Raw genomic sequence first — 27277 nt, 5'->3', positions numbered from 1 at the left:
GCTTACCTATCAATTATACACAGATGTGGACGTTCGCATTACATGGCCTACCATATCAGTTTAATCGTGTCAAAAATAAAAATAACAAGACCAACAATAATGTCCGAGTGTCAGCGAAATATATATATAACATGCGAAGGTAGGATTTTTAGTTGATTTCAAAAAAAGGTCTACCCCAAAAGAAACATATACAATGGTTCTATCAATTATTTTAGTATGAGATTATTTTAGATCTTATAGTCTTCGAACTCCATAATTGTCACACCCAAATGCCGGAATAACATTTTTAGATATTTTTCTTTACTAATCACTTCAACTATACATTATATGTGGGCGTTCACACTAAAACGATAAATAAAAAATACTTTCGTGTTAGGTAAACACAGGAATACCAAAAATAACGATCTTGTGTCGGGCGTCGCTGTTTCGAAAGTCAAGTTCAGGATTAATATGCAAATATGACATGGCGCACCTGTTACAGGGTTAGTTTTAAGGTAGCGCCGCCAACGGCAGAGAGAGTACCAACAATAACATGTTAATACATTTTGTATGAGTTGGCACACGTCTCCCATCTGCTACATTGAATTGGAAGCTGCATACACCCCTTGTTGTGTACAGTTCAGTGTATATATTTACGTCGTTTGAAAATGGAAACTTTCTCATGTTTACCACGCCTAGGACTTTAATGTTTTTTACGAGTACGGTGACATTTATTCCAGTGTTAATTTTAATGTTCTAGACTCTAGATATCGTATCTATCTCCACGGACGTACCAATAGAGAGGAGTCACTTTCGGTTGATGTCACATCACTGCTGTCAGTCATATAATACGGGAGTGGGGACTACCAAAGCTTACATCACAAGGTTTGGATCTGTACAGGTAGGTTATTAACATTGTGAATAAAAATTATCGATAGTTGCACTGACACACCCTTACTGTAGACGACTTAAGTATCTTATACTCGCCATTTCACGTCATTCTGACGCAGAAAGCATACTCATGGACTATGTATATAGCTCACACTGCCCGTAGTATGATTATATTCATTCATTTTCCCTTCCCTATGTACGTTAAATTATAAAGTCTTCGAGTCGTTGATTTTTTCTCTATACGCGAAAAAATCGTGTCGCATTTCGACACAGTGGTTTTATAGTCGGTGCTATATACACAGCGAACCGGCGTTCCCATTCTGTGTCGGAGCGGAGAACAAGGATAGCATTGTTTGAAAACCGTGTCAATGTGAATTGTGCCGAGTGGGTAGTTAACATAATAATAGGGAGTTGTTTCTGCGGACCGACGTAAATCAAGTACCGATACAGGATGTATGGCCTTTTGTAAAAGTTATCTGGAACTACGCTATCGTCGGGTCGAAATAAATGCTCCTTCAGTTCACCCTCACGAAGTTGTCTATTGACGAATGAATAAAAACGTCCATCTTTGGGATGGAACCTTGAAACATGTAATAACAGTCTCTCAAATATGTGTTTATTGTTCATTTTGAACAAGTCACAGGTCGATTGATTGATTGATATCTCCGAGTTTGCCTCTTACGAGACTCGCATGTGAGTCACGACATCACGTGACCATTATACTCGGCCGAGTATGAAACTCAAAAAAGTAGAGTCATTGAATTAGAATTCTATAGGTATGCTGGTAGTTTATTTATAGAATGTATATTATATTTCATCCAGGTGGCTTTATCCCACAATCCCTTTATTCTGCTTTACATAAAACTAATTAAAATATTTTCTCAAGGAATACCATGTATGATTCCATGACATGATGGATTCCAATTAACGTGATTAAATGAAAAACGTGAGTTGACTAAACAAAAAAAATTGGGTATGCAGTGTTTTCACGTGACCCAAATATGATCGCAATTATGTTTGTATTATGTTATGTATTTAATGAGACGTGAACATGTACATGTATGGACTGTTAAATTCGAATATTGTGTTGTGTTGCTGTGGGACAGCTTTAACATAAAGTGCCAGTGTATGGCACCTCGTGTCGAATTCATATCAGACGTGTTTTTTATGTTGGCACCTGTCCGTCTTTACAAGGACGGACTATACAGTTCATGTTGTGTACATTTCGAGTTTATTGTTTCTGCCATGAATTTTTTCACTGCCACAGTGTCGTTAGGGGTGAATTAATTTGCATATCATGTGGCTAAATGTACAACAAATCTATTATACCCCATGCTCTGATGTGTTTGACGTATACAAAATGAACACACTTACATACATTTGCAGTATACCGTCATACAAACCTAATAATATATGACATAAACCACACGCACGATGCGATGACACATTTAACCACGTGATTCTTACGTCACACATAACAGTGCCAAATACCGTGACATAAATCCATAATACATGGTCCCTCTACGTCACATACTCGTTAATTTCACAGCTAAATCGCCTAAAATGAAAAACTATCTTGCATGACATATATAAATAAATCCACACAAACAATACTATATTTGTCCGTTTTCAATAATTTAAATGTGTATGACAATTATTCATAGTTTTAAGTGAGGGTGATTAATGCACTAAAACTGAGTTCAACGAAATACATCAATGACACCAAATGGTTCAATAATGAAGGGATGTCCCACCATACGGCTCGTCGTGTAATTATTGTGAACAAAATTAGTATAGTATTAATACTAATCAATAATTCAAATCGACAAACTAGTATAAATTTACCCGGAATTTACTGATTTAGGTATTTAAAAAGGTCAGAAAAATGCCTACATAATTCCGCGGGGAACGTTTATGGATTATGTCGGGGGAAACCTATAGGATCGATATCATCAGATTCTGAATCTATTAAATAGTTGCGACCAAACTGAGAATACATTAAACTCTTTTCACTTGCTGTAATATTGTAGAATTTATTTTCACCATAATAGTAGTCTATAATAATAGACACGTGTAATTTAATAAATAGTTAATTACCAAAGTGGAGGTCAATATTAATATCTAATGTGGAAATTAGAGGAAGTAATTATTGTTTGAGACGCAGTCGAGGTTAATAATTATTTTGAGTCATTAAAACTGAATATCGGACAGACAATGAAGTATATTTATTATACCGAATAAATATATTAGAACGACTTGAGCTAGACATTTATTTAACGCTATCTGCACAATAATGAAATCGAGGTCACTGGATTTCATTCTTAATCCAGTCAGGAATAAGAAGTATTCAACACCACGTGATCGTGTTCTGACCAATCGGCCTAATGATCTTCAATATGAAATACATATATAATAAAAATAAATTATGTGATAGTATACAGTAAAATTATAGATAGTAACAATATTTCACTGGATTGTGTTCTTGCTGGGTCATCTCTTCGGCGACTCAGAATATGGCTAAAATAAATACCAAGTGAAAATAAAGTATTCTAGAGTGAATAAAAATATTGTATTTACAATGCTCATGCGGGTTTTATTTTCCCGACAGCCGGTCTCTTTTAGACTGCAATACGCGACGTTGTTCTAAAATATTTTCACACACTGTAAACCTTTGTATTATCATACCGATACATTTGAATACAAATTGCAAGTGATAGTCGACCTTTGATATCGATGATGTAATTTCCGATCCAGGTGAACTAATGAAAGTTGTGTTTGGTTGATGTAATGTTTAATAATATTCACTTATATTTCGCATATATATATATGAGTATAATACTGTCTTCAAAACGTATTAATTGATACCTGTCTGTCCATATACATGTATGTACGACCGATAATCTGTGCATGCGCAGTATCACTCCTGCATAGAATAAATGTAAAATTTAAATGAAAGGACATTCTATGTCACCATGTTAATTTCTTCTAAGCACACCTGTACAATGTAATCACGAGAAATGACAGATGTCACAATTTTCGATTTCATTATCCAGGCTCGGCTAGAATTCCAATTTTCCAATTTCCTAATAATTGTTCTCTCCGAGTCGCTGTCAGTACTATTACATACGCTGATTTCATCATGCATTAATGAAGATAGACGTTTCATTTTTTGTATTCATTATTATTCAAATCTTTCCATTTTCTAAAAATCATTTTTTCTGTTCTTTTTCCCCGATTCTTTGCTCCGATCCCAGCAAAATTAATGCACAAGTTCGTGTTCACAATGAACTATGATTATACTTCCTAATATTGAACACAATGTTGATGTGTACACATGGGAATATTTGTTCGTGTCCGTGTATGTGCAAATATTATTTTTATTAATCAAATCAGAAGCTTTTATAACCCACGCGTGTATGACTACTCTGTCACTATTATCTCTTTGATGCCCGGGGAATGCCCCGTTTCCTTGGTAACCGAACATTTGTCACAACAATGTTGTTAAATGGAGGGTTGCTTCAAATTTATTATCGCGGGTGATGTTGCTTAACTGTAACGTGTATATTCTGCAAATCAAATGTACACAAAGCATCGATTGGCCTTTGCCTTAACTTATGCCTCAGATTTGCATCCACTCATTTCTATAAAGTATGTAAACAGCAGCAAAATGTTCTAGCCACATAATAATTCAGTAAATTTCTATATTACATTTTCGTTCTCCTGATTTATATTAACCCGAGGCAACGCGATATGCCAAAGACGATACACAGTGTTGAAATAAAGAAACAAACAAACAAACCAGTTTTACAATATTTGTTGCGAGAAATATACGAGTGTGCACTTTATTAATCATCCAACTCGGAAATTACATCACATCCCAAGAGAATACTAACATTCATTATCGTGTACCAGGTGTGCTTGGAAGCGCTGTATAATTCGGCGTCTCTGGGGCTGCATCTTTTCCATTTGAACTTAACACGTCTCTCGTAACGTTAAAAACTGCCCTAGATTTGTACGAGCCAAACGAAATGCGACACCAGCTGACGCGGTGCAAGAGATTGGATCGCAATAAATCCCGCCCTTGTTGATACCATCCTATACCATCTATGTTCAGGGGCGGATTTAGAAGGGGCGACGGCCCCCCTATTTTTAACTCCCCGCAAGGGCTTCGCGCCAGCGAACTAGGCCTTCGGTCAACTTATCGCCCCTCTATTCCAGAATCCTAGATCCGCCCCGTATTCAAGTTGCAATTATTATAATTAGCATCCATTTTACTTCGTAGAATTTTGTCTTCAATCGATTGCTTTCGATATCAATGTACCCAACTGGTTACACATATTCCGTTAAAATCATGCTTGGCAATGAGGTCATGGGGTACGTAGTAAATAACTGTGTTGTTTATTAGCTACGCGTACGGTCATTAGTAGTATACAGAGTATACGTGATTGAAGTCTCAATTATGTGTGTGTAGTCTTCAAATCATCACATACGTTATACACGTGTGTGACATAATCGTATACACCCATGGCGAAACATATATTTACAGCCACGCCACGGCTTTTAAGAATTGTCAATCCTTTCATTTTTAATAACTAATTTTAACCCGAAGAAAAATTAGTATTGGATTTCCTGTCATAGCCTTGATTAATAATAAATAATAATTGCCGTTTTCAAGATGGCGCTATCAGACAGTAATGCGAAAGCTTTCATTTTCTGCTAATACACAAATATGTATGTGAATATTTTCACTCAACAGGTTTGCCTATGTCGCATTGGTGTTATGTTCTATGATATTGTAATGAATGTATACTGTGACAATATCAAAACATCGATGTATCTTATAAATCTCAGTTAGCAAATATTATTGGTATCTGAGCATAAACCGTAGACCTTAGAAAACAGAGACATGCAACTGTGCGTATTCATTTCATGTTATCTTAGTTTTAATCCCCCTATCGAATTCACACCTAGAGGGACTGACGCTATATCAACTCCGATGCCACATCCTCAATTTCATATTAGCAAAACATATTGCTGCTAAGGTGTAACTAACAAAATGAACTAATGAAAGTATGAATGTATTGATATACATTATTACTGATACATATTACATACATGAATGTATTGATATACAGTATTACTGATACATATTACATACATGAATGTATTGATATACATTATTACTGATACATATTACATACATGGATGTATTGATATACATTATTACTGCTACATATTACATACATGGATGTGTTGATATACATTATTACTGATACATATTACATACATGGATGTATTGATATACATTATTACTGATACATATTACATACATGAATGTATTGATATACATTATTACTGATACATATTACATACATGGATGTATTGATATACATTATTACTGATACATATTACATACATGGATGTATTGATATACATTATTACTGATACATATTACATACATGGATGTGTTGATATACATTATTACTGATACATATTACATACATGGATGTATTGATATACATTATTACTGATACATATTACATACATGGATGTATTGATATACATTATTACTGATACATATTACATACATGGATGTATTGATATACATTATTACTGATACATATTACATACATGGATGTATTGATATACATTATTACTGATACATATTACATACATGGATGTATTGATATACATTATTACTGATACATATTACATACATGAATGTATTGATATACATTATTACTGATACATATTACAACATGTTAGTTTTGTGTCAGACCCAGCTGATGCTTTCATAATATGTTGCTGTGTTGTCGATGACAGCCGTGCTAACACCGAAGCAGTAGAAGCCAATAGTATAACATTAAATCTCCAACAATAGACAGTTGACAACACGTGACACCCATTAGTAACATCGCGCCATTTATATTGCCTGAAAAGGGAAATGTTAAATTGCTGCTTCGCTTGACAGTATACAATTTCAAATGCATTATAGTTTTATATTTTTCAAATGGTGTTATGTGATATACATTGTAATAATAATAGTGTGAATTGAAACAATATTAGAGTGATGATTTGGAAATATTGAATTGTGCTACAGCTGTACGGATGTCAAGCGTTGAATTGACAAGGTGATAGTAGTAACGCCCACTCGGCTATGTATTTGGGAATACAATTTTTAATAATAACATTCTATTATCTCAGATTGTCATTTTTAATAAAAGAGTAAAGCTGAAATTATTTTCTTCAAAATGATAGCAATTTGTGTTACAATATACTGGATATATGTAAACCGCTCATTTGTGTTATAATTGTGTGTGTTCCATCACGGATATAGCTGAGTGACTAACCCGTTCGTTGTGTCGGTTATAATATCGGATAATCACCTATACTATTGTAGATACTAATCGACTGAAACGAATATAAATGTTGCGTTGCACGAATGCATAAATTAATGCTGCATCGTTTCATCATTTGTTGATAATGTTACGAAGTCATTTTCCGTCCTTGCCTCCGTCCTCCGTCCTTGGAGTGCCTGAACCTTACCTGAACGAGTGTTGATAAAAAATCTATTTAATTGGCCTTTCAGTAAGATTTATAGAACATGTAATTCTTCAGTGTTTTGTGTAGTTCTTCAGTGTTTTGTGTAGTTCTTCAGTGTTTTGTGTAGTTCTTCCATATATCTAGTTAAGCATATCTCACAGCAAATTTATTTACTGGATGAAATTCACCATGAAAATAAAGAACTCAGTAGTGTAAACAACATACACAATAATGACCCATAAGTGCAAATCCCAGAATCCACAGCTTCCCTTTTAATGGCGTGACACCTCTTTCTTCGGATTATCAAATGTCAAGCGAGTTACAAGGATTAACAAAGTGGCAAAATAATCCTGTGTCAAAAGAACACGCCTGTTGTCACCAAGGCACTATTATATCATAATTCATATATATATATATTTGTATTTGGGGGATATGGTGGCTTTGAGTATTAGACACATCACAACATTATTACGCTACGTGACAGTGATTTATTAACATTCAACATAAAATGTTTGAATTTATAGAAAAGAATGACAGTGTTCCTTTTAGACTATGGGTGTACAGTCACTGTATTTGTTTGTGAAACATCGACTTTGTGCGTTTTATTTTGTTCATTAACGTTACCAATAATATTATAACATACGGGAACGTACTTTAAAATATATCAGATCAACGCTTACTACACCGATGTCCAAAATCAAATTTAGTAATGTATGTGAATATTATCATAGTTTATATATCTGAGCACAAAACAATATATTAATAACGAAATTTGAATTGCTGTTTATTATCAGTCATTTATTGCATTTAACAAACTAGGCTTTCATGGAAAAGCCGACAGTGGTTCATATATGATTTAGTTTCTGTATAATTATTTCTGGATAATTAACGAGAAGATTCCGTGATTCTGTGTGCACACTGAAAGATATTGTATTCTATGTACTAGTAATCATGCGTAAACACATTCACGATTAGATCTGTTATCGTGGTAGAAACTACCTCTATAATTGAATATAACGATTAAATGACCATAGATAACGTAACGTCATCTTGAAACGAATAATTTATGTAATATTACACCATTGTGCGCCCTCTAGTGACAGAGCGCTTATTTGACGTCAGCATGACGTATATGACTCAAAGCAGTGTCGCTCAAATCGACAACTGTGTTTGGTGTGTTATCATCTACAATAAAGTAAAATCACACAAAAATCGTTGTAGGACAACTACCGATCAAAGCGATATCGATGATTTCAACGGCATTCGTATCATCGCGTCATTTTTGTGACGCGTTGCGTCGCTAGAGGGCGCACGCCATAGGAATTGTGTGTGCATATTAATATTAATTTAATAATTTACAGAAGTTGTCTTTGTATGAGGATATTCAAATAACAAATGATTCGCACGAGTAAGTGAACAATTCAACTTTACAATATGATTTTTAGTAACCAATCAGACCCATTGTGGATTTTAGTCACAATTGTTATCATTCATTAGAAAAAAGTGTTTTCTTGTTGTATTGTGGTGTTCTTTTTGATTGACAGTAACCACTCCGTGTAGGAATAACAAATAAAATATCTTTGAATTAACTATGACCTTTATTCTTATTAAGTTCAGCGCATTAGCTCAATGGCCGGCGTAACATATGTAAGTCAGATTACTCAAATGTAAACGAAACAATCTGCATTGTATATACATGTATAATCCATAGAATGTATTGTCATCACATATAAAGGGCTTATAATAACGTTGGATTGAAAACTGTTAGACGTTTTTTAATTATTTCTTTTCGAGTTAACATTATTTCATCAAATATAAACCAAGTTGAGCTTTGCATCTTTAATTAACGATAAATCATAATCCACCTACATTATATTAATTATCGAACATCAAACATAAAAATAAAATAATCCAAACTCGCATATCATCTTTCCTGATAATTGTTTTGACTGACTCCTGAATAAAATACCATATCTCTAATATCAACTCTTCTTCTTATAAATGTTGTCTGCTTAATTTGAGGGACCCTGGTATTTTCACGTCGTCCTATTTACTATCCAGGGACATAAACAGCATTATATTGTTGTGATTAATGCACCAGATTTTATATTATCTCATCCCTATATGGGTTACCTTGACAACCGGCGGCGATGCACCATATGCTATGAATTAATTCTCGCGGTGAATTTAACAGTCATGTCGTAGTGTCGTTTATGAACAGTCGTTATGAAACCAGGATGGTATTCCACATGAAGACATATTTTCAATCTTTTGAAACACTAGCGTTGCGCCACGTCTGGTGCCATTGCGTTGCGTTTAATGCGCTTCCTGGGACGCTATGTCGTTATTATCGCCATGTTTCGTAACATTATACCGTATTTTATTCAATATAAATGTATCTCACAATACATGAACATCTATAACCATGGAAACTACAATTATAGTCAGACACGTGATATACCTTTAAAGCATCACAATTGTGATGTTAACGAGTTTTACACGCGTTGCGCACGTCGCGTGGTACTCTTATCGATGACAACGCGGATCGATAATTTGTGACTTTAAATAATACTCATACAATCCATATTCGCGGAAGACATGTCCTAATTAGACGCTGTTTTCCGCTATATTCATAATTGGTCTGCATTACGCTCTAATCCGCCGCTTTTCTTCAAAATGTTACCAGCTTAGGGGGTACAAGCACGAGTGGTTTGTAGTAATTTAGTGCTACAAATGAAAACTTCCGGATTCTCGCCGCTCGCGGATGTCAATAATTTATGAGTGAGTCTTAATACAATAATACAATGTACGGATTGCAAATTTTCGCGGGGTTCTCATCACTTCTCATAATTGTATTCTTAGCAATTGTTGTTCGTGAGATTTGTTAGTAAGTGTATGTTTTCTTATGTGACCATTTTAATTAATTTTCCGAGAAGTTTTAAGCGTTTTTTAATAAATTGGTAGTTTGTAATTCAGTAGCCTGCTCAGTCGCTTCAGTCACTCTACGAAGATCCGCCACTGTGAATGAATAGCAGAACTAATGAGAAAACGGTAAAAATGTGACAATGTACATAAACGTGACTTCGTGCCCCCGTGGACCACACTTCGTTCGACGTTGATAAATGAACCTAATTACAATTGTTGTGAGTATTACATACGATATGATTATATAAACTATTCGTCTACATTGAATACGGTTAAACTAAAAGTAAACGAATTTACATGCTTATTGTTGTAATATTTTATTTAGCGCATGCGCAGCATGGAGAATTTGGAAAAGACGGCGGTGTGCTATGGGGGGGGTGATACCGGAGGGTATACAATTGCACAAGAAACAAAATAGTGTGGCTGAGCCTGTCCTAAGTGCATAGTTCAACTAGTAGAATTAAAACCCAGTTTGTATGACAATTCAATATATTTTTAAATCCCATTTTTTATTGTTAACAATGATAGTTTAGTGACCCTGACCCTTCAATTATGAAGTAAATCATCTAAGATTGGTGATGTTGTTATTATTATATTTTATATTAGAAAAATAAAATTGTTAAGGAAATTAAAATGAACTTAATGACGTCGACGATTTATTGTTAATCGGATACGTCTACAGGTAAGGGGTGGTCTCAGTTGTCGCTTGCTCTCGCTTTAAAGAGGCGGTTCGAGACCTCGTCTTGGGCGTTTTCTGACGAAGAGCAGACAGACACCTATACATTCTTGCATAACCAGGTAATTTGCTGCTTTTCATGTTATCATCCTTGGCCATTGCGACGTGCTTTTGTATGTTCCTTATATAACAGTGTCGGTGGACATTCCGTAGACATACGTGGTGTATGCAAATTGCCAGACATAGTTTAAATTAAACAAAGTGCACCCGACCTATTCGTAGAATGTCATTTATAATATTCTTATCGACTACTTGGTCGATAGCTATATATTTGCCCGGGGAGTAATATCATTTCAATTCATATATTATTCATATTATTATATGACGCATGTAAAAGGATATTCTGTTAACATTCTGCGACAAGTCTCTGACGGGAGTATTTACAATATGATTAGTTATCGCGTGCGCACTGTAACCTGAGGTCGATTATCAGCGTTACTATTTTCGTTATGTCGGCAGGTTTCCGCGATTAATAATATACTTGCATGACAAATTAATATATATAAGCAAACTCTTGGGTATTTCATAATAACATAATCCATAATCCATAATATTTTCAATGAGAACTGTTTATATTATATTATATTCACGCAGCAGTTTCGTGTTCGTTATATGGTTCCTCTTGTGTCACCGTTTGGACAGAAGTAAATAGTAATCGTCGATACTATTATTTGATAACACAGCTTGAAATATATGCTTTGGGTGCAACCAAAACGTATTGACCCTACCCATATAACGCCGGTCAATATTTCGATCATTCAAATTATAAATCATACATAAATGTATAAATTTATGTAAATTCATAACCGATATATTGAGGAAGTTGCCACATTTCACACGTGTTTAGAATTAATAACATTATTAATGACACGAGGTCCGAGACTGAAGTACGTCTCAAACATGTATGTTCTATGCGCATTTCTTCTTCAACTCAGGAATCAGGATTGTGAGAACGCGATCCATTCTCAAGCTCAGTACTACACAATCTGATTAAATTCCGGTGTAGGTATAGGCTCCATTTTTTTAAGTTTTTTAAATTTTTAAATTTTTTAAAGTAGTTACGGCGACCAAGATACGATATATATATATATATAAACTTAATAACGGCAAGTAAAACCAAAACATATTCATAAATATATAAACAAAAAATTATACTATATATGAGGAATTACGCATCACTGCGTAGTAACAGTTCTGAATATAGAATATATTTTTAAATTACATACGCGCCTCAAATCCCCGCCACATAAGATAATCAGATATATTTTAACATCATTAATCTGTCTGTGGCGGCAAATTGTTAAAATAAGATGAAGTACTCTGTTCAAATAAAAAAAGGTTTATGTTTCCATGGTATTAAGTGTATTCGGCTCATCTATCACCTATCTGCGACCTACTCACTCCATTACGGTGCACGTGCTATCTTACATTACGACATAGTGCCGTGATGACGTAACAGTTGTCGCGTGTCAGACTAATACGCTCACTCGTGTTGTCAGATATGTTATCGTGTAACAGAATATTGGAACCGTGTTATAAATATATGATAAATAAAATTTCCATACGACCTCGTGAAATAATTAATGACGTGCGCGAGTCTCAATAAAATACTATCCTATTTGATTCTATACTTGTGAGACCAAACATCGTACAATCATGGTTACTGACCGTGCTACAATAGAGAAAATGGCAGTTAAAACTGTACAGTGTTTGAAGAATAGCTCCACTGTGTCTGGTTAAACTCGTAAAGAAAATTGTATGACTGAATTGGGCCTTGTACCAACAATAATAGTCGCTACTTGCGATTTTAAAATCGTAATAATATACAATATTCATTGTTGACGTCTCGTTTGATCGTGTCTCAGATTTTGTGTGAATGAGATCACGTTATGGATCATTTCAAAATGGCGAATATTTATTCGTTACGTCAATGTCATGTCTTAAACCAATTTAGTTTTAACACCTAAAATTAATACAATAAATGGATAACCTTTAAATTTATTTTTTATGTGCAAATAATCAGTGTTGAGAAAAATGCATCAAATATTGCTACATTAGTAGTCAAATGATTATAACTTGTGTTCCGGCATGGGGTCACATACCATACACTAAAAATAAAACTCCCTGTATTCAAAGCACTCTCCCTTGGAGGGCTTCGAGCTTATGACCTGACCTACGGAGCCACATAGAGCGCAACTCGTGTGGCGTTCCCTTGCGACTACCTAGCTTAGTGATAAAAGACCCATAGTATCTGCGAATGAGAATGTACTATAGTATTCAAAGGTCAGTGGTCGTCGCGACGATGTGTGTTTAATGCGACGTATACAATACAACCCGTATTAAAGGGAGGTAGTCGTCGCGCCACCCATGCGCGAGATATATGGATCGCATATGAACAAAGGTGGCAACTTCGCAGATCAACGAGACAGTATAAACTGGGACGTTACCAAGCTTTAATTAGGCCTTTTTTAGGTGATTGGAAGGTATCGACGGAGTCACCGGCAATAATTAGTGCAAGTCGCGCCCAGGTCAAACCTCATACTTGTGATTTTCATTAGAAGAGTGCATTCGATTGTGGGAAAATCAATGTTTATCAACACAAATGTCGACGACTGCCGGCCTTAAAATAATAATACAACGCGAAGTATACAATGCATGTATACAATGTTTGTGCACACAAAATTAAACGACGACCACCTGCTAACAGTTTCAGATGGTCTATATTTCAAAATGTTCAAGGGGAAGCATGCCTCCGGAACCCCCCCCCCCCACACACACACACACACACACTAGTAAGGTCGCGCCTTCGGTGCGAGGGATGGTGAGCAGATCTCGCCCACCCGTGCAAAATTTCGTGCCTCTGGCTAAAGATGCAATATGGACGAGAACATGTAATAATTTGATTCATTCTAGCTCAGCTTTGCAAGGTTTACGTTGTCGTCTAAATAGACCTGTAGTATAATATCGGTCATTCTACAATTCAAAAACTTTCGTGTCACTGAGAACATTACAGAAACACATATACAAACAATGTTATTTCACACAACAAGCAATGTTTGACAATCTATCGTATTTTTGTTCCTAGCAACACACCACTCGTCGTAATATAAAAATCATTCTTAGTATTAATAGTAGCATTATTCGTCTGATGTAATTAATAATAATTTAAAAATAATAAAAAAATATTAATAATGGTGTGATATATCGTCTATCATAATGACGATGTATGTCTAAAATGAACCTTTATAGTTATATTGTCACGTGATATCTGTTGCGGTGTGTGTTTGCACTAAGGACGAAAGTGTATCATTTCGATCCAGTACACAGCTGTTGTTCACGCATTTGTCATATTGCAACAACCCATATATATTATGCTTTGATATACGCATGCGCTAGGTGAAAATAAATAAAGCATTTGCATATTTTCTTTCTTCATCGTAGGAACCGAAGGTGGCAAAACCTGCCTGACCGTGTTGTCAAAAAGACGTATACGTTAAAGTATAACAACCGCTGTAATAATTTGACAATTTCTCGATATGTTGACAGGGCAGTCAAATAATAATACCGCACAATTATTATCGATGTAATTACGCGCATTTTATTATATCTTATACATTTCTACATCAAAAGCATATCTTATAATTTCTACATAATTTTTCGGTCTGGTTTTTGTTCATAGGAATAAATACAAATACATTTCTACATCGAAAAGCATCAATCATTACATATTTAATTACTTTCAATAAGACTTGCCTTTACTTCAAAATTTACCTGAGAATGCTAAGTTTAGCCTAATCGTATCGAAATCCGGAATGCTTATAATTTGCAAACAAATCACGCGCGTTTTGTGATAGCATCAACGTGTTTATCATAGTATGTAGGAGCAGTCAGATTGAAACCTAAATATCTGTGATTAATTTTAAAATTATTATTTACGACCAGAAAATTCCGTTCACCAATTCATGTTGCAGGCATTTGTAGGAGATAATATTGGCTCTTTGGGAATACACGTGTCATATGAGTAGTTTAATGGCAATTCATTAGCATTTTATTAAATATCTTTCCCGCCGACAGAGAGCGCACCATGATCTGTTACATTGAGACCTGTTAATGTTAGGTAAATAACACAATTATGTTTGTTTTATTTCAGACTATTTTTTAACAATAATACGTATGAAGTCAAATTCTCGGTAATATACACAGAATGACAGATCCAGAGAAGATACCGATCTCCGGATCGATCGAGAAGATGGCTCCAAATGGGAACGTTAAACTCACAACACAGACTGTCAAACTGGCAACACAGCCCGACAACCCGTCCTTCTCGAGCGAAGACGGCACTGATGATACCAAGCCAATTTTGAAGAAAAGCAAAAGCGTCGAAGAGGAGAAAAATCTGAAATATTCATTCATGTCGCGAAGGCAAAAATTTACTGTGGCTAGTATATCTATTATGAAATTCACATCGTCGCTGTGTTATTCGGTTATAGCACCGTTTTTTCCTGACAAGGTAAGGCATCCATTGCGTTTATGCTGTACGTTTTGTGAGCTTCGTTTGGACCGTGACGTAATCACTGGCTAGCAACCACAAACAAATGTTTGAAACAAAGTAACAATTTCTGGCAAGGAGCAATCTATCTGATTTTGAATAGAATGTCCAATATATGTATCACATCTCACTAAGCACGTGACCACTCCCTTCTCATGTTGATAATTCTTAAATATGCCCCCTTCTGTAAACATTTGGAAAGTTCGGCGTTCTCCACTTGGATTTCCCACCCACAGATTGCAATTACATGAATAGTATAATACATGCATTCTTTAAATTTCTCGCCAAATTCCAACCTATAATAAATACCATCTCTTCATGAGATATTATAAGTAATCCCCTACCCTCAAGACATTACGATCATTTACCTGTGTTGTATGCGTTGCATAAGACCCCCCCCCCCCCATGACGCAGCGCGACGTCTCTCAAGTTCGCAACTTAAAACTACAATTGAACTGCATTGACATTTCAGGCAAGTGAAGTCGGCGCCTCGGAAACTGAGACTGGACTTGTATTTGGTATATATGCATTGACTCTGTTCTTATCAGCGCCTATCTTTGGAAAATTTGTAAGTTCAACTATTGTTTAACACATGTCATTCGGGCGTTGTGACGTCTTCCGTTCGATGGTGACGGACTCGGAAAACAGCTGTGATAAAGTAAATCTAAAACCAAACTAAGTATATATCGCAGTGGTACGTGTTGTGTGTGTGCGTGTGTGCTTCGTTTTTGGAATAACTCATGACATCTCTACATTGGTACAACAATGTTTGAAATCTTTACATATTGCCGTGCAAGTAAAATGCGATCACGGTTTTTAATAGAGTTCAAGCCAAGTGTAAAACTTTGAGCATGTTACTATGACAACGCACTATGAAAGTGAAGTTCTTATTAGCTGTAATGAATTGAAAACTATTGCATGGCATTGGAAACTTACTTAATTAAACTACAATTAATATTTACAATCATTTTTAAGTTGTAAGATGTAAAAAACATTGACAACTTTATCAGCCCATGTCGCCCTTGATTCAGGGTCGATAAACTGATTTGACTAAAACAAGGTTTAATAACCGTGACCACGAGAACAAATACAAAATCGAATAATGATTTTGAAAAATGATGAAGATAAAAGCAATTGACAATTATGCAATTTTCCACAATAATTAAGACTCTTGTTTCTCGATTGTCCGATGATACCATTTTCACACTTCATTAGCTGTATATTAAGACTCTTGTTTCTCGATCGTCCGATGATACCATTTTCACACTTCATTAGCTGTATATTAAAAATGTTGAGCCACATTAAGACAATTGATTTTAATTATTAGTTTGTCCGTCCCTCATTACATGAGTACCAATGTCTCTATGTGTTTATTTCTATTTTCATTTCAGTTGCCAAAATTGGGTTCCCGGAGAATGTTTCTCGGGGGAATGGCTGTAGGTGGTATCGCTACAATAGCTTTCGGGTAAGTGTCGGGGATAGTACAGCTGGGTCGTCAATAAATCTAATTTTAACCAATTCTAATTATAACTAATTATGTATCTGTATAGAATTGTGATTATTGCATGTATAGATATGAATTATTAGAAAAGAGAAATAAACAAAAGCAGCGTTAGATGTTTGTAATTATATTATATGAGTACGTGACCTGTGCTATACAAAGGTGGTTTATGATATAACACGCGACATTTGTCGTAGACTTGCACCGACTTGTACAGTAAGAAGGTTAAGAAAGTCGTTTTCTTGATGTAACGTTGCTTGTATTTCACTGCTAATTGGTGTCAATGAACTTTTAAAACGCACATAAAATGATCGATGTCTAGAAGTGTCTCTCATGAATTGAATTTCTTGTACGGTTATTACTGTTAAATTAAACTTAGACCGTGGCTGAACGTATTGACATGCAATGACAAATTTTACACTTTTTACACTGTTTTTTTTTATAGAATAGGTGGGTACATTACTGTTTCCTCATGTGTATGTGTGTATGTTGCATTACAATTGTTCACATAATAGTATCTGATATGTTACGCATGCGCTGTATGTGTGTATTACGTTATGATTAATTCTTTTTATTTTGCTATTTTCCTGTCAATTATAGAATTCTGGATGTGTTCGAAACCCGCGGCCTTTTCATTGGTATGTCATTTTTTATACGAATCATAGAAGCACTCGGGTGTTCAGCATGTATAACGGCCTCGTACGTTATTATAGTTAACGAGTTTCCTGATGCGGTTGCCACGGCATCTGTGAGTATCACCCTCCTCTCGCCATTTTCGCACACACAACGAGCATCGTCTCTGATAAATTATGCGAACGAGGACGATAACCACGCATCATCGCATACGCGATTACCATCTACACGTTTTTTAATATCCGACAAATCAGCGGGGGTTACGTGGTCTAATGAGACTACATATCTTACTGACAAGAAATCAAAACGGGATTTCCAACGTTGTGATATTTCTGAAGTTCAATTTGGCGACAGAGGAATAACAGATTTATTATTAAATAATAATATTCATTGTGTTTATTTGATTAGAAGTATAATAAAAACACTCAGCTGTTGACATGCCACTGATGTCAGGGTCGAAGAGGTTATCGGTTGTTTTCCAAGATTCGGAGTATCTGCACTTTCGTTGGCATGAATATATCCACTATTCGCATCAATGAATAATGGACGTAAAACATAGCAGCTGGGAAGTTCACATTCCGTTTTGATATTAAATATGGATATTTTTTCAATACACCGTAATTCATAATTTATTAGTTTCTACTGTCCCCGTGTCACTTCTAATGTTGAATTTTTGTACTGCTGCAGGGAACCGTGGAATTATTCAACGGACTTGGATTCATTGCAGGACCAGTCGTGGGTGGCGCTCTTTATGACGTGAGTACGAACCTTGCTTTTTGAATATATCTAATTTTCTTTTTATATTTCGGTCTTGAATTATACTTTATTTTCACTGGTTATTTTGAAGCCTCAAAAGTAGCATTTGAATCGGTTGCCGTCAGACCAGGCAATGTATACCTGTCTTGTGACAAGTAGCAACTATGTACAGGCGAATTTAGGGGACAGTCATTTGAAATCATAGGAGGGGCTGGACTAATGTGTGTAACCAACGCAATTTTGTTTTCGCCGTGTCTAACCTGTACATTTTTATTTTCGTGAGTGTACAAGCACCGTTTCGTACAGTACGTTGTACTCTCTCGGTGCCGAGCGTACAGTTTTTTCAACAAATCGTCCAGCCACCCCTCCAACCCAGTGTCTACCAACATCACGGTGTATATCGTCTTAACCTCCCAATTAAATAACTACTACCGTTATTACAGGCTGGTGGCTACATGCTTCCTTTTATACTCCTGGGTGCAATTATGTTATTATTTGCTCTTCTTACATACTTTCTACTACCAATTCAAGAAAAAGGTACGTTAATATTTCCAATGACTGTAGAGCGTTGTTAATAACTAATATCGTCGGGTCTGTCAACACAAACTTTTCACAAATAGACGTATCAATTCTAACGTATCAATTTGTTGTCGTTCAACTTCAAGTAAAACATATATATATCGGGAAAACCGACAAGTCGTGCAACACATGTTAGCAAACGTTTCGTTTGAAAGTGCCAACGGGTTTACTGGCTAGTTTCTCGTCTCTCATTGCTATAGTTTCTCCCCACAGATGATTCAAAAATAGAAACAGGGTCACTTTTAGAATTGCTAAAGGTTCCTGCCATTTTGATCACTGCCATGGCAACGTGTATGGGAGCAGTAGCACTATCTTATATGAACCCAACCTTGTCTATACATCTAGCACCGGTAAGTGACGCTCTTCCATGTGTGGAAGTTCTATGCAGTTATGTATATATAATACCGGATATATTTAGTGGTTCATAATAATTCTTATGTAGTTTGTGAGCTAATTGTATATGAAATTGTCGACCCTCTAGGCTCACGATAATTCATTCGTCACACGTTTCATCAAAGTTGTTTTCAATTTCTTCCACCCAGTTCAATCTGAGCAGGACAGTGGTAGGGCTGTTTTTCTTGTTAGTTGCGCTATGCTATGCTGCCTCTGCCCCACTCTGGGGGTGGGTTTCGGACCTTAAAGGAGTACACGTAAGTAACCAAATAGTCGTTATAGTCGAGTTAGTCGACTCGTATAGTATTTGACGTCACAATGACATACTTATATATAAACACCGGTCACGTGCGCATCAGCGCCGGTTTCGGTTTACAACACGGCGAACTTTTTCCCAATATAACAACAAAGTATTCGTCATATCTGTATTTTGTGACAAGTATGTACATATACAACTATGAAAATCGTGTTTATCTGTAGGGTGTTGCCAAAATTATTATGACTGGAGGTCTCTTTGGAGCAGCTTTGTCGTATTTCTTAGTTGGGCCATGTCCAATATTTGGAGTCGAATCGTGAGTATTTTGCTTGCACTTTGAAAAGTACCAAAAACCAACCCCCTTCATACGGATTCAGATATCGATAAATATGTGTTTAGTATTTTTGTTTCAATTGTTTCAATTTGTTCACGAACACGTAATGATTTATGGTAATATATATTTATATATGCCGTGTGGTGTCACCCACAATACATTGATATTCTCCATCCTAGAGGGCGTAGCCTATAATAATGGTTTACTAGTTCAATGACACTTCAAAAATGTAACGCAAAAACTGATAAAAAAATTGTGTTGTTCAAAAATCGAAATTCTGCATAAGGATATGTTTCAGTTTTATTATTTTGTTTAGACCTTGCTGCTTTAATATTCTAAGTCAGCGTTTGTGTCAATACGTATTATTACTTCTGTGTCTAGTGTGGTACTTGCGGTATCTGTGTGTAGACATATTTTCCAGGGTCATTTAACATTTTCTTCTCGTTTCTACATAATATTTAGTAAACTGTGGTTGATAGGAGTATCGCTGGCATTACTAGGGTTTTCACTGGCGGCTATTCTAGTACCAATCCTCAGAGCCGTACTTGAAACAACAAGGTAAATATACTATAATTTTCGTTACATCATATTCCAATGGATATGTAAAGAAATGATTCAGTGATATAAGTATTCAAGTTTTTGTGATATAATCGAACTTTCACTGCATTGCAACATTGGCTATTACATTGTTAAAAGGCATTGCGTCATAATTGCATGGTATTTAATACTGGGTTAACATGCTCATTTCTCCACCAGAATGGCCGGTTTACAAGACAACATGGCTACATATGGAATGGTTTCTGGCCTGTTTTACTCCATGTACTCACTCGGGTAAGTGACCTGGTTTACTCCATGTTCTCACTCTGATAAGTGACCTGGTTTACTCCATGTACTCACTCTGATAAGTGACCTGTTTTACTCCATGTACTCACTCGGGTAAGTGACCTGGTTTACTCCATGTTCTCACTCTGATAAGTGACCTGGTTTACTCCATGTACTCACTCTGATAAGTGACCTGTTTTACTCCATGTACTCACTCGGGTAAGTGACCTAGTTTATTCCATGTTCTCACTCTGATAAGTGACCTGGTTTACTCCATGTACTCACTCTGATAAGTGACCTGTTTTACTCCATGTACTCACTCGGGTAAGTGACCTGTTTTACTCCATGTACTCACTTGGGTAAGTGACCTGTTTTAGTCCATTGACTCACTCTGATAAGTGACCTGTTTTACTCTATGTACTCACTCTGATAAGTGACCTGTTTTACTCCATGTACTCACTCGGGTAAGTGACCTGTTTTACTCCATGTACTCACTCGGGTATGTGACCTGGTTTACTCCATGTACTCACTTGGGTAAGTGACCTGTTTTACTCCATTGACTCACTCTGATATGTGACCTGTTTTACTCTATGTACTCACTCTGATAAGTGACATGTTTTACTCCATGTACTCACTCGGGTAAGTGCCCTGTTTTACTCCATGTGCTCCCTCGGGTAAGTGGCTTGTTTTACTCCATATACTCACTCAGGTAAGTGACCTGTTTTACTGCATGTACTCACTCGGGTAGGTGACCTGTTTTACTCCATGTACTTACCCGGGTAGGTGACCTGCTTTACTCCATGTACTCACTCGGGTAAGTGCCCTGTTTTACTCCATGTGCTCTCTCGGGTAAGTGACCTGGTTTACTCCATGTACTCATTTGGATAAGTGACCTGTTTTACTCCATTGACTCACTCGGGTAAGTGCCCTGTTTTACTCCATGTGCTCTCGGGTAAGTGGCTTGTTTTACTCCATGTACTAACTCGGGTAAGTGACCTGCTTTACTCCATGTACTCACTCGGGTATGTGACCTGTTTTACTCCATGTACTCACTCGGGTAAGTGACCTGTTCTACTCCATTGACTCACTCGGGTATGTGACCTGTTTTACTCCATGTACTCACTCGGGTAAGTGCCCTGTTTTACTCCATGTGCTCCCTCGGGTAAGTGGCCTGTTTTACTCCATATACTCACTCGGGTAAGTGACCTGCTTTACTCCATGTAATCACTCGGGTAGGTGACCTGTTTTACTCCATGTACTCACTCGGGTAAGTGCCCTGTTTTACTCCATGTGCTCCCTCGGGTAAGTGGCTTGTTTTACTCCATATACTCACTCGGGTAAGTGACCTGTTTTACTCCATGTACTCACTCGGGTAGGTGACCTGTTTTACTCCATGTACTCACTCGGGTAAGTGCCCTGTTTTACTCCATGTGCTCCCTCGGGTAAGTGGCCTGTTTTACTCCATATGCTCACTCGGGTAAGTGACCTGTTTTACTCCATGTACTCACTCGGGTAGGTGACCTGTTTTACTCCATGTACTCACTCGGGTACGTGACCTGTTTTACTCCATGTACTCACTCGGGTAGGTGGCCTGTTTTACTCCATGTACTCACTCGGGTAAGTGCCCTGTTTTACTCCATGTGCTCCCTCTGATAAGTGCCCTGTTTTACTCCATGTGCTCCCTCGGGTAAGTGACCTGTTTTACTCCATGTACTCACTCGGGTAGGTGACCTGTTTTACTCCATGTACTCACTCGAGTACGTGACCTGTTTTACTCCATGTACTCACTCGGGTAAGTGACCTGTTTTACTCTATGTACTCACTCGGGTAAGTGCCCTGTTTTACTCCATGTGCTCTCGGGTAAGTGGCTTGTTTTACTCCATGTACTAACTCGGGTAAGTGACCTGCTTTACTCCATGTACTCACTCGGGTAAGTGACCTGTTTTACTCCATGTACTCACTCGGGTAAGTGACCTGTTCTACTCCATTGACTCACTCGGGTATGTGACCTGTTTTACTCCATGTACTCACTCGGGTAAGTGCCCTGTTTTACTCCATGTGCTCCCTCGGGTAAGTGGCCTGTTTTACTCCATATACTCACTCGGGTAAGTGACCTGCTTTACTCCATGTAATCACTCGGGTACGTGACCTGTTTTACTCTATGTACTCACTCGGGTACGTGACCTGTTTTACTCCATGTACTCACTCGGGTAAGTGACCTGTTTTACTCCATGTACTCACTCGGGTAAGTGCCCTGTTTTACTCCATGTACTCACTCGGGTAAGTGCCCTGTTTTACTCCATGTGCTCTCGGATTAGTGACCTGGTTTACTCCATGTACTCATTTGGATAAGTGACCCGTTTTACTCCATTGACTCACTCGGGTAAGTGACCTGTTTTACTCCATTGACTCACTCGGGTAAGTGACCTGTTTTACTCCATGTGCTCCCTCAGGTAAGTGCCCTGTTTTATTCCATGTGCTCTCTCGGGTAAGAGACCTGTTTTACTCCATGTACTCACTCAGGTAAGTGTCCTGTTTTACTCCATGTGCTCTCTCAGGTAAGTGCCCTGTTTTACTCCATGTGCTCCCTCGGGTAAGTGACCTGTTTTACTCCATATACTCACTCGGGTAAGTGACCTGTCTTACTCCATGTACTCACTCGGGTAGGTGACCTTTTTTACTCCATGTACTCACTCGGGTAAGTGCCCTGTTTTACTCCATGTGCTCTCGGATTAGTGACCTGGTTTACTCCATGTACTCATTTGGATTATTGACCTGGTTTACTCCATGTACTCATTTGGATAAGTGACCATTTTACTTCATTGACTCACTCGGGTAAGTGACCTGTTTTACTCCATGTGCTCTCTCGGGTAAGTGCCCTGTTTTACTCCATGTGCTCTCTCGGGTAAGTGCCCTGTTTTACTCCGTGTACTTACTCGGGTAAGTGACCTGCTTTACTCCATGTACTCACCCGGGTAAGTGACCTGTTCTACTCCATTGACTCACTCGGGTATGTGACCTGTTTTACTCCATGTACTCACTCGGGTAAGTGCTCTGTTTTACTCCATGTGCTCCCTCGGGTAAGTGGCCTGTTTTACTCCATATACTCACTCGGGTAAGTGACCTGTTTTACTATACATGTACTCACTGGGATAAGTACCTGTTTTACATTACATACTCACTCGAGTAAGTGCTTACAAAGTTCTTAGCGCAGGCAGGTTAAGCGCCATCTTACGTGGAGAGTGGTATGAAGCAAAAGAAACATCTCAGTTTACGATAAATATTAATTCCATTTGTTCTTCAACATGCATTATCAAACAATATTAAACATATATATGTCTTCGTCTATGTTCCATTTTTAAGATATGCTAATGAGAGATAGTGATTATTGTCTTTCTTTCTGTTTTACAGAGTATTCGTTGGGCCGACTGTGAGTGGTACTCTTACTGACCTGTATGGGTTTGGATGGGCGACCTCTATCAACGGTCTACTCATGCTAGTGATGTCAATAATATTGTGCTCATTCACAGTGCACACTCGCAGAAAACACAGGTTTGCTGCCGAAGAAGAATCGTCTGATCCGACACACATGGGATGGGTCAATCTTAAATCTGTAGGTTCAATTCAAACCAAAGCCGTTGCTGCCCAGCATTAGCCTTACATTTCTACCTCAGTGTAAAAAAAGTGCTTTAAATTTAGACATTAATGCTGTCCTTATTTACATTCACGTATTTTTTATTTGTTTCCCGCCATTACAAATATGTCATTTCGAAGTAATACTATTTATATGGTCAGTTTCTTTGAGACCAGTATAAAACTATATGTATGTTTACGACAAGCCAACAATCTAAAAAGATACTAGGCTAAAGTTAACGATTGACGAGCTCAAATCTTCTTTCATGTTATGTCCTGTGGGATACGTGCAATACGTAATATATGCTTGAATCACGTGGTCGTGTTACTGGCGTCGTCAGTTTGCCACATTTAGTAAACACTGCCAAAGAGTGAGATTAATCCTGAGACTAATTCCGCTGTACATAGCATACAAAGAATAATGTGTTGGTTATTTCAGTATGGACAGAAAAAACAATGAATCGGAATAAATTCGGATAGCAAACATGTTCTGACCTGTCAATGGTCGTGTGAATTGCGCCCTCATAGTCAGCTGCAAATACACCGTCGATGAGGGCGCGAATCAGTGTCTACTTCCGTCCTAGTCAGACTACTATATTTCACAAAACCTAGTATTTTCCTAATTATTATGCATTTATCACATAAAATGCATTCTATTTTACCGTTAAACCTAAATTATCAAGACAAAAAGTTACACAGCCTCCTCGTCCAATTTGTACACACATATTTCATTGATACTATATGGCGTCCATTAAATAGATATGTAAATTAGTCACGTAATATAGTATTTTGAGCTTCATATATTTTTCTTCATTTTTCTTTTTGTTCACTTCAGAGCACTTCACGATCGGTACCTACTTAAAGAAGTCACATTTCATTGGACAATGCATGATGTAACAGAGTGAAACCGGATATGACGTCAAAACTAGGTGTACATAAACCATTACATTATAATGTAATATTATTATTTCTGAAAATCATACCGCTTTAGACTAACAACCTAGTTTGCTGTCATTTTTATTCACATCTGCTCTTTTCTCTGCTATTCCGCTGAAAGTTATGAAACAGCGAAATAAAGGTGCTTTCGAACCCCATGGAACGTTATGAATTGAGACAAATGCATATATGTTTGGGGTGGCTGCTTTTCAAGGTGACACTAACCTCATTGCAAAAACCCTAATTTCAAAACTTTCGGTCACGACCTGACTTTGTGAATCCTGAGATTTTTTTGTAAATTTAAATTCGCTAATTAAGGTAAATCGCCATATTCAATATGCACGATTTCAATAATTGTCTCCGATTTGTTACAACAACTTTCATTGCCTGTCTGAAAAAATGAATTGTGCAGTTACGATTTGCTAGCATTATATTTGATTATTTCGGCCACGTTTTTGTTTTGTTTAAATTTATTCACAATGGTATTTATCTTGTGTAAAAAGCCGGAGCCTTATATCTGCATATACGGCTATTTAATCCACGTATCCATTGTGTATGAGGCGTGTGGAACCTTGATTGCTAACTCTCTAACTCTAACGTATATATATACTAGTATACGTTTTTATTTTACGTCTAACGCTAACAATGTAAATGCCATGCTTACCTCACTGGCCGCTATGGCCTGACCTCCTGGCTGACGTCACGCATAATTACCTCAGCAATACCTGTGTGCTTTTTCACTAAACCACGGTTACTATAGCAACTGTGAAAAGATTGTTTTTCATTGAGTGCTGTATTGATTGTTCTTCTAATGGCTTGCATGAGTAGATGCGTTCGGTTTGTTTCAGTGCAAACTCACTTTGTGATAACTACCGTATTGCGCCATTTTGTGTCTTTCCATGCAAAGTTGTTCATCCATTCGTTACGCACAGCTCACAGTCGCCCACCCGTCATGTACATGGTTATCGACGTATGTAAATTTAAAAACAGTCAAATTTTAAACTTATTTTATTATTTCATTTACACTGGCAGTATATGAGGTGCCTATATAATTGCATATCTCGCCTAATTTAGTCAAATGTGTCTAGGCTTGAATGCAACAAACAACCTGTAGTATTGAACGATGTATTGAAGATATTTTGGACAGTCACCTCGAGTGTCACACTTTGTTTGCATGCTGACGAATCTAATTACTGTAATAATATTTACGTTTATCACTCTAATACCATGGTTTTCTTAATTAGAGTAATGTGACGTAGCTTATGACGTAGCTTCATTACTTTGGTGTAAAATGCCTGAAATATTGTTCTTATCTTGCAAGCAATAAAGCCTCTGTTTCAAAGGTTGAATGAACAGTTTATTGTGAGCCTCACTCACAAAAATGTCTATGCGGTTATCCTGTCTGTGTGTTTTTACAATGACATCACAAGAACTAATCATCACATTTCAATGAAACTCGGTACAAATTTGATCTTAAACAATTGACAGACACGATTGGATTTGGGCTGAAATCCTAATATCTAGCTTTTTTCCAATATATATATATATATATCAAGAACTAATCATGGCACTATATATACATGGATGCTCTGGTACAATTGGGTTCAAATCATGCATATTATTGACCTAATTTGCATTGTTATGATCCACTTTCCTCTTTTTTAAAGCGCGGTGATCGTATTTTACACGCGTTGTATACGTCGCTGTGAGTCCCATATCAAACAGGAAGCGGCGCGACGACTACCGCCCTTTAACAGATTCTTCAAGACCCAATGAAGCTTGAACATAAATTAAGTAACTTCTATGTATCT

At 36.9% G+C, this 27277-nt stretch overlaps 1 protein-coding gene across 1 annotated transcript; it reads left to right on the top strand.

Annotated features, from left to right (window-relative positions):
* Nucleotides 1–561: 561 nt before the first annotated feature.
* Nucleotides 562–26815, top strand: LOC100377580 (MFS-type transporter SLC18B1-like). Its single transcript, XM_078011259.2, has 14 exons — nt 562–880; nt 15225–15584; nt 16096–16191; nt 17015–17088; nt 17725–17872; nt 18445–18513; nt 18957–19050; nt 19306–19442; nt 19635–19742; nt 19966–20057; nt 20538–20633; nt 20832–20906; nt 24309–24510; nt 25366–26815. The coding sequence occupies exons 2-14, from the start codon at nt 15279–15281 to the stop codon at nt 25390–25392; spliced, it is 1524 nt and encodes a 507-aa protein (XP_077867385.2). The 5' UTR covers nt 562–880; nt 15225–15278; the 3' UTR covers nt 25393–26815.
* Nucleotides 26816–27277: the final 462 nt, after the last annotated feature.

This window comes from Saccoglossus kowalevskii, chromosome 1 (genome assembly GCF_978046115.1).
Source record: "Saccoglossus kowalevskii chromosome 1, keSacKowa6.1, whole genome shotgun sequence".
NCBI lineage: Eukaryota > Metazoa > Hemichordata > Enteropneusta > Harrimaniidae > Saccoglossus > Saccoglossus kowalevskii.
The sequence above is the reverse complement of the archived record's forward strand: the minus strand, read 5'-3'. Positions and strand labels throughout refer to the sequence as shown.

Coding starts and splice junctions, on each gene's coding strand:
- LOC100377580 (XM_078011259.2), top strand. CDS start 15,279: ATGACAGATCCAGAGAAGATACCGATCTCCGGATCGATCGAGAAGATG. Junction 17,089..17,724: donor ATCGCTACAATAGCTTTCGG/GTAAGTGTCGGG, acceptor TGTCAATTATAG/AATTCTGGATGTGTTCGAAA. Junction 20,058..20,537: donor CCAATATTTGGAGTCGAATC/GTGAGTATTTTG, acceptor CATAATATTTAG/TAAACTGTGGTTGATAGGAG.